Below are 16409 nucleotides of genomic sequence, written 5' to 3'. Positions count from 1 at the left end.
ACCTATTCCCTAAAGCTCGGAAACACAGGACATGAATGCAAGATGGAAACTAACCAAGAAGAGATTAGCAACCTGGAACTAACTGTGAAAACCATCCGTGGAAGGCCTTCAATCCAAAAGCTGCAGGTGCTCCAACACTGGAGGATTTTAAGAAGAGATTGGAGAGCCATTTGTCTGAAATGGTAAGAGGGTCTCCTGTGTGAGCAGGGGCTTGGAGAAGACGACCTCCAAGGTCCTTTCTGTCAAGATCACAAGTGATAATCCTGCTTTATATCACACTGTTGACAGTTCTGGTCACAGTACAAGAGACCCTGGAAAGTATGCAGAGAAGCGCAAGGAAGATGACAAAGGGTCTGGAGGCTAAAGTGTGTATGTTGAATGGTGGAGAGATCCTGGTATCTCTATTGGAGGGGACTGGGGAGGCATGATCATTATCACCCAGTACCTGAGGAATCCTCATAGAGGGCTTGTTGGCCAAAGCACCAGAGGGCAGGAGAAGCAGCAATGGGTGGGAGCTTGTTAAAGGGAGATTCAGCCTAGGGGTATGAAAAGAATGAAACCGCTCCTCTCCTGGAGTTGTGGCCACTCTTAATCACTGGAGGCCTTCAAAACAGACTGAACCGTTTGACCGGGATGGTGTAAGGCGCCTGCCTTGACCAGGGGGGTTTGGACCATTACACTCTGGCGGCCCTTCCAGCCATATGATTTTATGTTCTAAATCTATAATTTCACAACTGAGCATTTCATGTGAAAATGGCTTTCTTTGAATCCATTCAGAAGTTCCAGTTGCACACTGAATCCTGTACATTGGGGGGGGGGGTGTCCTTGTAAGACTTCCTGCACTTATGTTTTGTGGGATGCCACTCTTCCTTCCAAAAACAAATGACCAAATAGCTATTCTGTTTGCAGCAAGAGACAAGATGCCCGAGGCCTTTTGAGTAAATCATTTATTTTAATTTCTCATTAGACTCGCCCATCCCTACCACCTTTGCCTGCAAGACCATGAAACAGTTTGGCACGATTCCCTCCCACACTGATGTCCACTTGCTCTCTCTCTGCCAGTTGTGGGCAGCACCAAGCAGCAGCAGCAGCTCCCCTTTAGCCCAGGGAGAATCAGCCCTGTGGTGCTCGGCTGCTCTCTCAACCCAGCCAGCGTCCCCGCCTGCATCTGTGGGTGGCAAGGGGGCTTGAAGGGGTCTTGGGAGCAGGAGATTCTTTGGCTGCAGGGAGTCCAGCTGATTTCCTTCCCCACAGGGCCTTGGAAGTAGCTGCACAAGGCGGGAACCAAACCGCTCTGGGCTAGCCAGAGGCTATGAGGGAAGGGCCCCTCCTCTGCCTTCTCAGCCCTGCTGCCCGGCAGATCCAAATAGCCCCCACCACCACCACTGCGGCAGTTCCAGCTGGCCTGAGGCTTCCTGAGATGCATTGCTGGTGGCAGCCGCACTGTGGAAATGGGCATGTGGATAAGCCCTGCGGGAGAAGGAGCCTCCCTCACTCTCCTGCTTCTGCCGAACCACCCGGCCCCCATCGATCAGGCAGAAGTGCAGCTCAGCCCCCCCCCCTCCCCCAGCTCACTCCCGACAGAGACCTCCCGCCCTCTGGACAGGCTGCTCAGGGGGAGGGGGGAACAGTGGGGGCTTCTGGGCTCCTGTTGACTGGCAGGTCTGGCTGGGTTGAAGGCATTGCTGGGATGGGGGGGCTGAAAGCTTCCAGTTATTGCTTGATTTTGCCGCCGTCTCCCTCACTGACAAAGCGCTTCCGGCCCCTGAGGAGAAGGAGGGGAGTTAGAGGCCAGGGCTGGATGACCAGCAGGTCCCCTCAGCTGTTCACAAGACCACCTGATCCTCTCCCATCTCAACTGGCTGCCACTTGTGCCCTCAAGCATGAAGAACATCTGGACCCAGCACTTTCTGAAACAGGCCAGGAAGCAGTTTCACAGGTAGTTTGCGGGGGGGGGGGGTGTTCAGTCCTTCCCTGCAGCCAATGTGGTTTCCCCCATCTGGGCAAAGAAGCCTTGGGTGGGACCTACCGGGCAGGGCAGGTCTCTCTCAGCTGCTTGGTGATGACACCCTCCTCAAAGCAAAGATCCACCATCTGCTCGAGAATGCTGTGGGCCAGTGGCACATCCAGACTGATGTCTCCAAGCTCACTGTAGACCCGCTGGAAGCCCTGAGACAGGTGGGGAGGGAGAGGGGGAGGCTTGGTGCAGGCAGGGCTTCAGGAGCCACCGCCCTGTGGAGGGCACAAAGGCTCAGCTGGAGCCCCTCCGGGTCTTACCCGGTTCATCTGGTCCAGGGTCACCAGACCCGTCTGCCACAGCACTTTCAGCAGCTTCACCATCATGGCCACGGCCGTATCTCCCGAAGACTCCATCACCATCACCACAGCCTGGCAAGAACATGGGGGTGGGGGATGCATGAGCACACAGCAAGAGTGGGCAAGGCAGGGATTGCCAACCATCAGCCCAGAAGCCTGCAAAGCAGACCCTACTGGGCACCGGCATATCAAGGGGGCCAGAGCTCCCTGGCCAGGCTGATCGTGGTCTGCTCCCTCCCCACCAGCTCCAGAACAGGAGAGCTCCTGCCCCGCTTCTTTACCTCATAGACAAGTTCATGGTGAAAGTGGGGCACCTCAAGTTGGCGCAGGCAGCGTTCGGCCTCGGACATCTCTCCAGAGAGCAAGTATTCCCGAAGCAGGAGGTTCATCTGGGGAAGGGGAGTTAGGGGCTGACGTCCAGCCAAGTCTCTGGTGGAAGTTCTCAAGACTTTTTGGACGGCAGAAGACCCCAGGCTGGATGGGTTCTGCCTTCAGGATCCGATTGTTGGAGTCTCACAGCACCCCCGCCTCTTGTACCCCCCTCCCACTTCACAGCACTACACACCCTGCCGAGTCCTTCCTGAGCTGCCCAAGGCTCCTCTCCTTTATTCCATGCATTTGAGCAGCCCTTCCTAGGCAAGGAACTGCTCTGTGCTTCACCAGTGAATTTTAATAAGACATAAACTGGGTTTGGCACTTGCCAGTTCAGCTATTTCCAGTCTCAAGCTTGGATTCATGAACCAATAAGAACCATTCCTGGAATTGGTTTCTTATTCCCCTGCAGCCTTGCAACTTCACAGCCGTTGCTTCCTAATGCCTGCAGCTCCTGTGTGTGCTTGCTTCCCTTGAGCATGAAGCAGTCTCCCTCCCTCCCTCCCTCCGCATGCCTGGCCCCAAAGACATTCCTCGGTCAGTCACCCCATCTCGAACTCCATGCATTTGGCAGATGGCCAAGCATCCAAGGGCCACTGGAGAACCCCTGGAGAGGCAGTCAAGGGCAGACCAAGCGTCCCCACTTCCAGCTCTTCACCTCCTTGGTCAGATGCTTGACTGGCCTCTGGCCACCCCCCACGCCCCACACATTGTCCAGCCGATTGACGTCCCGCTTGATGCACAGGAGGACGGCAGCCCGATCCAGGGCAGCCCTGCAGGGAAAGAAAAGCATATCCAGCAACCGAGGGAAGAGGCGGCTGTGCGTTTTATGTTAGCCCGGGGGTGGGCCTCCTTCCCTCCCCCCCGAGGGCATGGCATGCACGAGGCCGGCCCTCTCACCGTGCGTGCTCACAGTCCACACGGCCCTTGTAGCGCTCGAGGAAGTTGAGGGGGAGCGCGTGGTCGGCCACAGCCCGGGCAATGAACTGACCCAGCATCTGCACAGGCAAGACAAGGGGCCGCAAGGTCAGGGGCCACAGTGTCCAGAAGAGGGAAGCCCCCCCTCCCCCTTCCTGGGCAGGACTGACCTGCGGCGCCTCAGGTGTGTCGAGAATGAGGTCGGGGAGGTCGTGTAGCATCCCGTCGAAAGCAGCCGCGATGTCCTCGGCACTCAGCACCTTTCCCACCAAGTCCGAGAGCAGGCGGGAGGTCAGCTCGCGATGGCTGGCTTTCCCCTCCAGAGAGAGCACCACGGCCAGCGAGGATACGGCCGCCTTGTGACCCCCCAAGTTCAGATTCCGAAGCAGCTCCTGAGAAAGGAGGGAAGAGGGGCCAGGTGAGGGCTGCACTTCCGCCAGCCTTGGTGTGGCCTCGCTGGGACCCCAGGGCCCGTCCCATATGCTTCCCAGGGCTTCTGCAAGCAGCAGAGACACAGAGTTTACTCGTCTTGTGTGAAGGGTTTAAATCGGCTGGCTGGAGCTGCACTTTTAGTAAAGGCAGGATTATCTTCAAAGATAATCACATGATTTAAAAGGCCCCTACGATGCAGAGGGACTCCTTTCAATGAAAGGCCAAAACACACAGCAGGTCAAACTGCTTCAGAGAAGTCAACCCGATTTAACGCAAACAATTTGTGTTAAAAATTCTATCCAATTTTCAAGGTATAAAAGAATTTAACTTTTAAAAATAAACCCGTCAGCCTTTTATGAAGCTTTGGTGTCAGCCAGAGAGCTCCTAAGAACAGCCCTCCCCCCCCCGCCCCCAGGAGCCCTCAGAGCCAGAGAGCTGCAACTCAGCTCATTTCAGAGGCTGGAGCGGCTGCTTCCATCAGCCCTTCTGCTGGGACCCTGCCTGGCGCTCGCCTGTGCCAGGAACGCCACCCTCCAAGATGGCTGGACACAAGCGAGGGGAAAGGGGCTTGGAGGAAAGTCCTCCCAGGCAGCCCCCTGGCTAGCCCAAAAGAGTGGCCCTCCCCTCGCCCCACTTCCATCAAGGTTTTCACTTTTTCCTTCTTCTGCCATCTCAGCTGGCTTTCCAACAGAATTTCCTGGATCCAGTGGCTGACCGAGTGAACCTCAGTTCAGTGATATCGACTAGAGACAAGCATACTAATTAGAGCCTCTGCTGATTAGACAACCCCGCCCTTTCTTCAGGCTCTGGGGGGGGGGGGTTCAGAGTCTCCCTCTTGCAAAGGATTGGGGCGTTCTACTCCTGCTAAGACTCACCACCACTTCCAGAGTGTCTCCGTGTTCAAAATATTCCATCACCATCGGCTGCACCGTCTTCTCCAACTCCGCTTCTTCCAGCTCAGGCACCACCGTGGCATAGACAGTCTTTCCCTAAAAAAGTCCAGCGGCCATTAAAGACCCCCGCCCACCTTCCTGGGCTCCCTCCTGAGCCTCTGGGCCGCCGCCACCACCATGGCCCAAGCCTGCTTCAGCCGGGGCCTCCAAGGGGAGAGGCCAGGAGCGCCAACCGAAGAGGCCAGCAGTGGATTTAAAGGAGCCCCCAATGCAGGCCAAGAGGAGGGGGGGGGGGCTTTTGATTCCTTTTCCCCACTGGGCCGGGACTTCCAAGCTTTGCCTGGGAGGCTCTTGAAACCCGCCCCCCCAGGCGGTACCTGCGCAGCCTCGTCATAGTTGGGGTCCCGGGCATCCGGCTCCTGGTAGCTGTAGACAAGCCCAGGCGCTCCCCAGACGCCTTTGCCCCCTGCCCCGCCTGGAAAGAGGGAGGCGGCCGTCAGGGCTGATCCCCGGGCAGCAGCAGCAGCGCCCGAGCTCCGGGGCCGCCCCGCGAAGGGGCCAGTGGCCGCCCTACCTACCTTTCTTGGGCAGGCCGCGGCCCTTCCCCATGCGGGACTTGCGGTCGTGGTTCTTGCCCTTCGGGCTGCTGGGCTCCGGCTCCGGCTCCCCCTTTTCTGGAGGGGCTTCCCGGGGGGCGTCGCGGGAGGAGGTCCGCCGCAGCCGCCGCTTCCCCTTGGCCTTCAGACGGGCTTCGTGCAGCGCCTTCTCCTGTGGGCTCCACGGCGGCGCCTCCCCGTCCAGCCCCTCCGGCTCCTCCGCCAGAGCATCCTCCGCCTCGCCGCTCGCTCGCTCCGGGACCTGCTGGGAGGGGAGGGGGGCAGGCGGGGAGTCAGGGCGCGGGGGCTCCTGCACAGCGAGGGGGGAGGGGGGAGGGGGGTCTTTGGGGAGGGCTCCGCGCTCGGGGGAGGGGGGAGGGGGGAGAGGGGAGGGGGCGGCCAGGAGAGCGTCCAATGGCAGCGCCACCGAGGGGAGCCGCCCCCGGCCCGATGGGGCCCAGTGCGCGGGGAAGGGTGCGGTACTTGCCGGCGGGAAGGTGCCGCCGTCGCCCCGCAGCAGCTCCCCCGGGATGGCCGAGGCCGACATGAGTCGCGCGCGCCAGACAGAGAGAGGCCGCCAAGCCAACAGCCACCGCGCCGGAAATACGGCCGGAAGAGGCGGGGCCTAGAGACCCATGGCCGTGGCTGCCCCGGAAGTCGCTCTCCCCGTGGGGGTTTCTCGGCCTCAGACCCGGAGCAAGTAGGGCTGCTCCGCCGGTTCCCTCCGGGCCTGGTTGCGGCACAGCCTGTTTCCCAGCGCTCTGGGACGCCGTAGTCCCAAAGGTGCTTCCCCCTCCCGCCCCTTTCAAAAGGCAGCTGGGCCTTGTTTTTGTTTTTTCCTTGAAGGCGTTTCGCTTCTCAGCCAAGAAGCTTCCCCCGTTCTTCAGGCAGAAGGCGAAGGGCTTTCGAAGAAAAAAAAAGTGGGCTCGACACCCCCTCCCCCGGCAATCCCCCCACGCAGCCCTGGGGAAAAGCCTGGTGGGCAGCCTCTGTCTCCGGGGCGGTGGAGAAAGCAGAGCCACGTAGTCCGCCTGCCGCCTCCCCTTTTTCTCGTGGGCTCCGCTCTGCCCCCTCCCCTTCCCTCCCTGCCCCCGTGGAGCCTTTGCCTCTCCCCCAACCACCCCATTTGCCCCGAAGGGAAACAGCTGTAAAGAACTGCCGGATTTGGGGGGGGGGGGGGACATACACAGGCCAGGATAGTGGGCAGCCTGTCATGTTCAGTCTTGCTGGATCAACTCCTGCATCAGTGACATTGGGGGAATTTGCCAGACTCAGAGGTTGAAGAGGGCTGCATTTGCATACTTAACAAATTTAACCCATGTTCTGTGTCCGCACATTGCACCAAACCATAGATTAACCATAGGCTGACTTCATATAACAAAATCAGCCAAGAAAAATAAACCCCAACCAAAGATGACACCAGGTTTCCCCACAGAAAGATGCTATCTATAGGACAAACCACCTCGGGAAGCTGTGAAGTATATCATAACCTTTATTTCTTTAGCCTTTCGTCTTTCACACAAGAGGAATGTAGAAAATCAGTGATCCGCTTCTGCCTGGCCGAGATCTCCAAGTGTATGACTGACAGGCAGCCTCTGAAGTCAGGAAGGGCCTTCCCTGAGTCCCCTGAACTGCCACCCATCTGCTCCTCCGGCTGCCCAGCAACAGGGTAGGACAAATGGCGGCCAAAAGTTTCAAACGGACCAGGAACCACCCAGGGCTTTTTGGTGTCCGAGAGGTAACAGCTTTTGTTAAGGCCAAAAAGTTGGATGGTCGGAGGCAGATGGCTCAAAGAGGAAAAGGATTTTGAGGGCTGGGGACAAATGGCACACCTTCAGGTCCCTGCCTGAGGAGAGAAAACCTGGCCTCACGGAAGCCGAAGCAAGGATCGAGGCCAGAGCACCTCTGCGTCTCCTGCAAGGCAGGTTGGGCAGGTGGAGGTTGCATCACTTGTGCAGGCCCCTCCTCCCCCTCCCAAACATCCCAAGAAATGCCCCAATTGCACTTGCTAGCATCCCAGTCCCAGATGTCCCCTAAAGGGGAGTGGGTAACAGAAGCAAAAGGGAGGGGGTCCTGCAGGACCAGCCCCTCCCCAGGCTCCCTGCTCTTTCAAGCAGCCCAGGAGCCAGACCAGGGGTCCCTACCCTGTGCTACAGCCCAGGCAAGCCTCCCTCGTCCTGCAGAATGCCCAGCCGGGACGAGGGATTGCCCTGAGTCAGAGCAAATTCTTGTGAATTTGCTCCTATGCCAAAATCAGGGGTTGCCCATTTGCCAGGGGGCCCCGTTGCAGAACCTTGCTAGAGCAAGGAAGTCCTGCATGGGACTGGGCTCCTTCCCACACCTCCACCCCCACTTCCAGGGAGGCTGGAAGGCCCAGCAACTCAGATGTCCCGAAGGAGAGAGGGCTGTTTCGTGCAGGGCAGGCGGAGAGCAGGTGCTGGAGGCCCAGCTGGATCCAGGGCTGCTGCTCAAGCCTCCGAAGGGCGGTTCATGCAGGAGAGGGCGGGCATCTTCCAGTGGCGAGCCCCATGCAGCCGCAGTGCCAGCCACTCCTGCTGGGCCAGGCTCAGGTAGGTCTCGGAGCTTGTGCCACCTCCTGGGGCACGGCTCAGCAAGTCAGCTGCCCAGCTCTCTGGCCCAGTTCTCGCATGGACGGGCAGCCCTTCCAGATGCTCCAGGTTGCTGAGGCTGCCTGGGCTGCCATGCCAGGACCGCATCCCATCACGTGAGCCTGGAGCGGGGGGGGGAGGGGCTCAGATCAGAGGCAGCAGGGCAAAGGCCACCAAGCAAGAGAGCCAGCCAAGGGCAAGGACCCTGGGCAGCATGGATTGGTGGGCACCAAGAGTTCTTGCACTGGGGCACCTGGGTCTCTTTCCCAGCCATGCCATGTCTCCTCAGCTGAGACCCTTCTGTGGCCCGTGGCTCCAAATCCCACCCCTTGGCCATTTCAGTGCCCCCCTTCTACAGGGCCAGGCGGATGAGAGGGCAGGTTGCCCACCACCCTCCTGCACCTCTGCCCCCGCCCCCGGGCTGCACTCACAGCACTTCTGCAGGGCGTCCCAGCTGAGTGAGGACAAGGCGCCCCGACTGGGCTGCTGGAGGAGGCAGGCGATGGCATTGTCCGTTTGTTGGAAGACCCGAAGGGAGAGAACCAGTTTCTTCACCTCTGCGGGCAGCTCGTACTTCTCCAACTGCAGGGCTTCGCGCACCAGATCAAAGTCCCGCTTTAGCTGCAGAGCTCCCTGAAGGCTGAAAGGGTCAGTTGGCAAAGGGCGCCTGCCGGCCGGACCAACCCACCCACCCACCCACCCACCCACCCAAGGGTCCTCCGACAGGCCAACTCACCTGAACTTGATCTTCTGGGCCAGAATGTGCTCCATCCAGACTTCCAAGAAAGCCGTTGTGACCTGGCTGAGGACCAGAGCCTGGGAATCCTGGGGCAGCCACCGGACGCCTTGCAAGACTGGAGCTAGGATAGCTTGGGCCGCAGCCTGGGCATACTCACTGGCAGCGGAGGGCGGCTCTGCAAGGGCAGGACGGGTGAGGGCAGGTGCAGCCAGAGGCAGGCAATGGCTGCTCTCCCTCTTCAGCGCCCTGCCCCCCTCCCCCCAGGCCCCTTTGGATGATCTGCAAATCCCTCCCCCCTGCTGTCTGAAGAAGGAGAAGTGGATGTGGAAACCCTCCTGCCGATGATCTGGGAAGGAAGAGGCTTGGTCAGCCTGAATGAGCCACCAGTGCCCGGCCTTGCAAAGAGAGCCCTGGTCCTCTGCCACCTTCCATTCACACATACCTGCCTGGAGGGCAAGGCGCCAGTATTTGCCAAGCGGCATGGCCTGTCCGAAGACCTCTGCTGACACGCGTCTGCAGTCCACACAAAACAACTCCAGCACTTCATTTGCAAAAAGCTGTGGGGGAGAAAGGGTGGCGTGTGCAACTCTAGTTCCCCTTATGACCCTAACAAGACCCAGCCGCAGACCCGGCCGTGCCAGGAGCCCAAGGGCCCCTTTTTGTCTTCTCCTTCATTCTCCTCCTCCAGGCTCAAGACATCACTGGGGTCTTTAGTGCCCCTCCCCACTTGCCCAGGAAACAAACTCCACTGCCCAGCTTCCGCCTGGGCCCAGCCAGTCAAGGAGCCGCCTTCTCTGCTAGTGAAATTGCCCTGATCTATCGGAGTGTCTCTGGGAACATTACGCTGGAATGCTGTAAATAAATCCACACTTCCCTATCCTGCTCTTGGGGGTGGCTGAGAAAACCTGTGAACAATTTTGAAGAATTCTTCTGCACACCCAGCTCTTCCCACTCGAGATCTGCTTTCTAGCCCTTTAACTGCCCTTGTTACTTCCCTATAGCCACCTGCTTTGACCGGCTCCTCCTCAGGAATTCCAAGCCAAAGTTTGGCCAGCCAAGCGTCTCCTGGGAGCTCCTGGCCAGAGCAAACAGGGAAAGGAGCCACCTCGGCCAGAGAAGAAAGGCTCACAGAAAGGCTGCGGGAGGGAGGGAGGTTACCCTGGGGAAGCAAGGAGAGCTCCTTAGGACAGTCGGAGAAGAAAAACTGGGGAGAGGAGAAGAAGGGGGACGGTGTGAGTCCAGGCACAAGACATCAGGTTCCTCTCTGGGCCGACTGAGCCCAGCGACTGGCAGCAGCTCTCAGGGCCACCCACAGCTGTGCAGGGCGAGTGAGCCTTGCCCTTCCAGAAACTCAGGGGCAACTCAGGAAGAGCCGCAAGGGAGGAGCCAAGCCTGACGTGAGGCCTCTCCTCTGGCAGAGGTGGGTATGGCAGAGAGGCTGCCAGGGCCTTTCGATCCGGCCGTAACTAACCAAAGACCCATCCGAGAGTGGAGAAGGTTGTGATGGAACCTGACTGGCTCTCCAGAGAAGAGAATGAGGAAACACGGAAGGCTGCCAAAGTTTTGCTCAGACTTTGAAGGGGTGGAAAGTGGCCCACAGGCTGCACAGATGTTGCCACCAAGGCAGGTTTTCTTCCTTGAGCCTGGGCTCTGCTAGGAGGAGGCTAGAGGGACCACCTCTCACAAAGGCCGAGGAAGGTTCTGCAGGCACCTCACCAATTTCAGCAGGTGGTGGAAGGGAAAAAAGGGGAGGAGGGACAGAAGAGCCTAGACTTTCACTATAAGGACAGGATGGTGAACGCTAGAAGGTGCAGATGGGAAAGGGGGGGGGAGGCATTTAAAGCTATCCGACATTGTCGAGAACATGAGAGGAAGGGCTCAGAAGGAGCTGCAGCCTACAAGAAATGCCTCCAACAGCAAAAAAAAAAAGCCCTGAGCCCATAGGGAGTAAAAAAAAGGGGGGGCTGCCAGGGAGGTCATCAGCTTGACCTTAGCAAAGTGTTACGGACTTTTAAAGGGGACTACACCCCTACATGGAGGGCTGAGTCCTCTAACACGGGTAGTTGCTGCTATGCCATGAATTACAAGGTTAAGGACGCTCGTGAGCTGGAGTGGAAGGGGGCTCTCGTTCTCTTCGCCAGGGCATTCGGTTGCCCCCACCCCCCAATCTGGCCAACTAGAGGAGCCAACTATGAAATCAGGCTAAGAACCTTCTGGTGCTCCTATCATCTCTGGAGGCCCTTCGCCCACAAGTAACGAGGGGAGGCAGACCCTGGCATGCAAAGCATTGCCCCTCTGCTGCCACTGCTGCCCTGGAGAAGGAAGCGGAGAGGACGAAGGGAAGCAACGTGGAGTTTCTGCCTCTGCCAAAACAGCTGAGATTTCAAGCCTCCTTATGGGCCTGCTAGGACCAGGGTTCCTGCACCAGAGGGTGGGAAGCCTATGGCGGCATCTCCTGACCTTGTTGGACTCCTCCATGGCCCCACTAGTAGGCTTGTCCAACAACCTTCCTGGGCCACAGGCCCCTCCAAGGCCACAGGCTTACTTGGATGCTGGTAGTTGCCGAGTGGACTTGCAGGCTCAGCTCCCGCTCCCGATGAGAGGCCACAGGGCCCTGCTTCCCTCCGTCTTCCAAGAAGGCCCTGCTCACCAGTACCAACATCTTCCTGGCTTCCGTTTTCAGCAACTGCAAGAAAAAGCTTCTGTCCTTGCAGGTTACAACAAGGAGCTTCCTTTGATGCTCCCAGGCCGTCCTCTCTTCTCCCTCCCTTCTTCAGGGACGCTTGGATGGCGAGGCCCATCCACAACCCCTGTCTTTGGAATGGTGAGTTCCAGGCTCGGTTGGATACAATACAACAGAGGAAGACGGAGGACGGCTTCTGTCAGCTGCAGGCCAGGAGGGCTCAGGTTCAGCTGCTCACCTGCAGATCCCCTTGGGCCACGAGGAGGAACTGGCCAAGGGACCAGGAGGCCAAGTATTGGTAGGCTTTGCTCATGGTCCAATAGGAAGAGGCACGGCAGGTAGCCACCGCAAGGGAAAGCAGGTGCAGGTGGAGGCTGGCAAGGACCAGGCGCTGCCCTGTGAAAGATAAACCAGCTCAGCTGGTAAAGCGCCCTCCCTGCCTGCCCCCCACCCCACCCCTCAACATCAAGGCAAGAACAAGCTGAAAGACCCACCTGGGCCACCAGGGAAAGGCTGGCTCTCCAGGCATCCCATGCTGAAGGCCAGGAGCAGGAAGAGGCTCTGCAAAACCTGCCCTGTCTGGCTGCAGGCCACAGTCGTGGGCTTGGGCAAGCACCTGTCCACAAGGCTGGCGCCCAGAGCGTGGCAGAATCCTGGGCAAAGAGGGGTCGGAATTCAGTCCTCCCCACATCAGCAACCCTGATGCCTCCCAAACAGGATGGAAATTTTCCCGTCCCAACCCAGGCTGCCCACAGCCCCCCTCCTGATTCTCCCCGAGGACCCTACCTGGGTCCCATTGCCACAGGGCATCACGCTTGAGCAGGCAAAGTGCCACCTCCTTCAGTGCCTCTGCAGCCTCCACAGGCAGGCAAGCTGGAAGCAAAAACTGGGGTTCACGGTGGCATCAGTCTGGCAGGGGGCAAAGCCTTTGCTCTCCCCGGGAAAGACGACGGAGGGCAGGACTTCATGGGGCAGGCAGAGGGTCTGAGAGCAGGCAGGCGGGGCCCTCCCGGGGGACATTCCCCGGCATCAGGGAGGTGGAGGTGGGAGGTCAGAGAGCTGCCAAATTCTAAAGTGTTCATCAAAATGACCAAGATGCATAGCTCTGCAAACTCCATTCTGTGCTTCACAAAGCACACACACAGGGGCGTGCGTGGATGTCGACCCACACAAGGCATCAACAGCTTCACAGTCCCCTCTGTGAAAGGCCCTTCTGCCGCCCATGAAACAGGAACTCCGGGTGGAGAATGTTCTTGGAAGAAAAAAAACCCTCCCCCTAATGGAAACACCCCAACCGAGGGACAGGCAGAGGACAAGCCACATCTCCTCCAGTTGCACTCATTGGGGCTAAGATGGCAGCACTTGGGCTGGAAATGTTTTGAGTGTCACATGCTGAGCAAGGCCAAAATCCAAGCAAGAGAAAAAATCCCATGAAATATCCCACTGGCAAGAAACAAATCTCTCCAGGAAATGGGAACCCTGCTGCCCATGCTCCATTTCTTACACTGTCTGAATTCCTGAAGGTCCAGCCTTCACATGGCCAGGGCAGACCTCAGACGGGCAGAGCCAGGGCCTAAGGCCCTGCAGAAACCTCTCCAGATGCCTGCATCTCCCCCCCGCCCCCGTGCCCTCTGGAACTGGCCAGCACGAAGCACTCATCCCTGCCTCCCCACCCATGCCTGACTTACCCTCCGCCAGAGCGTCGGTCACCCGCTGGCCCAGGGCAGCCCTGGCTCCCCTCTGAAGCTGAGCCCGGTGTGCTTGGAGCTCCAGCTGGCGCACCCAGGAGGCTGACGCTGCTTTCCAGAAGAGGGGCCGGTATTCAGCACAGAGCATCGCGGCTGCTTCAGTGAAGGAGGCATCCAGCCAATCAGAAGACTTCCAGCTGGGCAGTGCAGTAGGGGCCAGGCCCTGAGCTGCTTCTGGGTGACCCTGGGGTTGGTCACACTTGGGCCGGTGCATGAGGCGGTGTCTCAGGCCACCAGTGGCCGCAAGCAATTCTGGCAGCAGCGCTGTGACCGCCTCCTCCTCCTCTCTGCATAAGGCCTGCAGGAGTGCAGGGCGGCCCTTGTCCACCCAAGAAGTGACAGCAGCTGTGGGCCTCCGATCGCTGGTCCCTGCCTGCTGCCAAGGGAGCAGCAGAGACAGTCTCTCACCAGCCAGGCATCCTCTTTCGGCGGCCAAGACAGCCAGCACCCTCTCCACAGAGAAGGACTGCACCCCCTGTTGCCCTGGAGCCCCAGGCCCTGGCTTGGCTCTCTGCAAGCCCCACTCGCTCAGCCCCTGGTTGTAGCTCTCTAGGCCCCGGAGGGCCTCCGAGAGCAGAGGGGAGGGCCCAGGGGCTGAGTGCCGCAGCAGGGTGTCCAAACATCTCTCCAGCAGGCAGAGGGCCTGCAGGGCCAGCAGCTGCAGGGACTGCTTCATACGCTGCAGCACCTCAGGCTGCCGAAGCAGCAGGGGCCTCAGCCAGGGGTCCCTGCGCAGGTGGCACTGCAGGCAGCCCCAGTGAGAGGTGTGCACCTGCAGCTCCTGGCAGAGTCCCCGCAGGAGGAGTCCCCCATCAGTGCTCTGCCTGCCGGCAGGTGTCACAAAACAACACTCAGCTTCCATCAAGCGGCGCACAAAGTCAGAAGCCGCTTTAAGGCGCCGGCAGTAGTGGCGAGCCAGGCGCAAGCAATGTTGGTGCTGCAGCAGGCCGTACACTGCCTTGCGCTGACGGGCCACACTGCCTCCCCTGGCCCAGTAGGAGAAAGCCCCCCTGGCCGGGTCTGGAGCCACTTGGACGCTGGTTGTGTGCAGGCAGCAGCTCATCCCCAGGTAGGTGTTGTCCGCTTGGGCCAGGTGGGCCAGGCCGCCAGGCCCCTCCTCCTCCTGAGCTGCGCTGCCAGGCTGAGCCAGAAGCAGGGGATGCTGGCCGGGGCACAGCAGGGCAGGTAAAGGCACCTCTGCTTCAGGGAAAGGCCTGGCGATCTCTGCCCACAAACCCGACCCTGTGGGGACGACAAGAGGTGCTTACAGCCCCTCCTGGGTTTCTCACCCCTCCCCACCACCCAGACCCTCCGGCCTCCCCGAGGCTGAACGCTCTGGCCGAGGTCCTGGAGCAGAAAGAAAGACCCAGGGGGAGAAGCCCCTCCTCGCTGCCCCCCACCCCGCTTCTGCAGGGGGGCGGGCTCCTGGACAAGCAGCCCTTTGCCTTCCTGGCGGGAAGCCTCCCTGGAGAAAACATGGGGGAGCCCCGCGGAGAGCAGCCCCGACTCCGTTGCCCTCCCAGCGGAGACCGAGAGGCGGCCAAGGCAAACACACGCACACCCCGGACGCCTTCCAGAAGGGGGAAGGTGCCGCCCCTGGAGTCCCCGCCGCGCTTCAGCCGGAGGCTTCTGGCCAGCCGGGACCGGAGCGGAGCCGCCCTCCTCCCAGCTTCTCCCTCGGCCTACCAGGCTCAGGGTCCCGCCGCCCGTGATGCTCCATAGCCCGGCGTTCCCTTCCGCGGGGCGCTGGAAGCCGCGGGACAGTCGGAGCCGTTCCTTAGCCCGGAGCGCCGTTGCCGGGCGGTTCGGCTCCAGGGGCGGGGCGGGCGGCAGTCAGCTGAGAGGAGGAGGCGAGGCGTGGGGTGGTTGGGGGGCACCCGGGGCCTGGCCTGAGCGCGGCTGATTTCCGCGGAGGTTTCTGCGCTTCATGGCCTCCGATTGGGGCGCTCCATGCCCTGAGCAGGAAGCTTCCAACAGAGGCTGCGGGGCCTCCGGACAGGCGGAAGGCCAGGCGGGGGGAGGGGCAGAACTGGGAGGGGGCGGTGCGACCCCCCTCCCATTAAACGCAGCAGTACCGCCTTCGGAAGCCCCTCCTGCCCCCACTCAGTCCAGGGCCCCCGCGGTCACCCTGCTCCTATTAGAGGTTGAAGCTGCTTATTTGTGCAAGGACGCCGCTTCCTCCCGTTTCCCCTCCAATAACCACCCTGTGAGGAGGACCGGGCTGAGCGGCGGATCCCCCTTCCCTTCCCCACCGCTGCCGGAGCAGCAGGATCTCATGCATCTCATGCCATGTGCAGGATGGGCCGAATAACGGTGCCAATCGCACGGCGTCTGGGAAACGACCGCTGCTCCTGCAGTTGAGACCCACCTCAAAGATGTGAGCAGGAGCCGCTGGGTTTTTTTCTGTTCGTGGCTGAGTGTGTTAGGTAATCTCTCCATCTATTCAGTGTATGCTGTTTGCTATGCAGACCCTTTAAATTAGGTAAAGGCCCCAATCCCCCCTTATACCCTCCTCAGTTTCAAAGGAAGCCCGAGTGAAAACACTCTGGGATTCTAGCTGGAAGCCCCAGCTTCTCCCTAGGCCTTGAAGGACACCCAGTTCAGAGCATCTCTGCCTGGCTGAAGGTAGCCACTGGGGGGGGGGGGGGGGGTCCTGACCTGATGGTAAGAAAGGACCTCCTGGTTTCCCTGAGGCTGGTTTTAATGAAGGGGGGGAGTCCCCCCAAGTCCTTTCCCACCAGCACAATTGCTCCTACTTTTGCTCTTCATTGGATTATCTGGCTCAGTTGTTTCATTACATTTGATTTCTTTTGATTTTCATCCTTCACAGTGCCAATTTGAGTTTAACATTAATTCTGTTCTCACTGTAGATTAGTATGTTTTCATGATCGCACGGAATAGGAATATTGTACTACGTTATGTGTTTTAATTTTATGTATGCTGGAACTATGAACTGACTCAGCAGACAATTGTAGTGTAATTAACAAGGTTTAATTCCATTGCAATAGAAACATGTGAAACATAGGGGAAGAAGAACTCAAAATATTAATATATTCATCTACTAAAACACACAGAGCCAGTCTGGTGTAGCGATTGAGGCTCC

At 59.3% G+C, this 16409-nt stretch overlaps 2 protein-coding genes across 5 annotated transcripts; both read right to left on the bottom strand.

Annotated features, from left to right (window-relative positions):
• Positions 1 to 897: 897 nt before the first annotated feature.
• On the bottom strand, positions 898 to 6152 carry LOC309395545 (programmed cell death protein 4-like). 2 transcript variants are annotated; one of them, XM_081959895.1, is made up of 11 exons: positions 6015 to 6152; positions 5510 to 5789; positions 5309 to 5406; positions 4914 to 5027; positions 3777 to 3998; positions 3589 to 3686; positions 3347 to 3461; positions 2598 to 2705; positions 2278 to 2388; positions 2030 to 2169; positions 898 to 1765 (listed from the first exon to the last, which is right to left on the bottom strand). In XM_081959895.1, the coding sequence occupies exons 1-11, from the start codon at positions 6072 to 6074 to the stop codon at positions 1714 to 1716; spliced, it is 1398 nt and encodes a 465-aa protein (XP_081816021.1). In that variant the 5' UTR covers positions 6075 to 6152; the 3' UTR covers positions 898 to 1713. The 2 variants fall into 2 exon arrangements, with proteins under 2 accessions (XP_081816021.1, XP_081816020.1); XM_081959894.1 differs by having other exon boundaries at positions 5510 to 5792; positions 6015 to 6142.
• An 863-nt stretch (positions 6153 to 7015) lies between these two features.
• CCDC142 (coiled-coil domain containing 142) lies at positions 7016 to 15744 on the bottom strand. Of its 3 annotated transcripts, none has more exons than XM_081959888.1 (10): positions 15675 to 15744; positions 13247 to 14548; positions 12345 to 12431; positions 12053 to 12211; positions 11797 to 11954; positions 11421 to 11561; positions 9318 to 9432; positions 8873 to 9050; positions 8568 to 8776; positions 7016 to 8258 (listed from the first exon to the last, which is right to left on the bottom strand). In XM_081959888.1, exons 2-10 carry the CDS (start codon positions 14367 to 14369, stop codon positions 7996 to 7998), a joined length of 2433 nt encoding a protein of 810 aa, XP_081816014.1. In that variant the 5' UTR covers positions 14370 to 14548; positions 15675 to 15744; the 3' UTR covers positions 7016 to 7995. The 3 variants fall into 3 exon arrangements, with proteins under 3 accessions (XP_081816014.1, XP_081816013.1, XP_081816015.1); XM_081959887.1 differs by lacking the exon at positions 15675 to 15744 and adding an exon at positions 14993 to 15260; XM_081959889.1 differs by lacking the exons at positions 7016 to 8258; positions 15675 to 15744 and adding an exon at positions 14993 to 15260 and having other exon boundaries at positions 8621 to 8769.
• Between the last annotated feature and the right edge of the window lie 665 nt (positions 15745 to 16409).

The sequence above is a fragment of the Natrix helvetica genome, assembly GCF_964273705.1.
Source record: "Natrix helvetica genome assembly, chromosome: 7".
Classification (NCBI taxonomy): domain Eukaryota; kingdom Metazoa; phylum Chordata; class Lepidosauria; order Squamata; family Natricidae; genus Natrix; species Natrix helvetica.
Note: the sequence above shows the minus strand (reverse complement) of the source record. Positions and strands in the feature narration are given on the sequence as shown.

Coding starts and splice junctions, on each gene's coding strand:
- LOC309395545 (XM_081959894.1), bottom strand. CDS start 6,074: ATGTCGGCCTCGGCCATCCCGGGGGAGCTGCTGCGGGGCGACGGCGGC. Junction 3,687..3,776: donor ACACACCTGAGGCGCCGCAG/GTCAGTCCTGCC, acceptor TTGCCTGTGCAG/ATGCTGGGTCAGTTCATTGC. Junction 2,170..2,277: donor CCCTGGACCAGATGAACCGG/GTAAGACCCGGA, acceptor CACCTGTCTCAG/GGCTTCCAGCGGGTCTACAG.
- CCDC142 (XM_081959887.1), bottom strand. CDS start 15,026: ATGGAGCATCACGGGCGGCGGGACCCTGAGCCTG. Junction 12,432..13,246: donor GACCGACGCTCTGGCGGAGG/GTAAGTCAGGCA, acceptor TTTTGCTTCCAG/CTTGCCTGCCTGTGGAGGCT. Junction 12,212..12,344: donor CCTGTGGCAATGGGACCCAG/GTAGGGTCCTCG, acceptor CTCTTTGCCCAG/GATTCTGCCACGCTCTGGGC.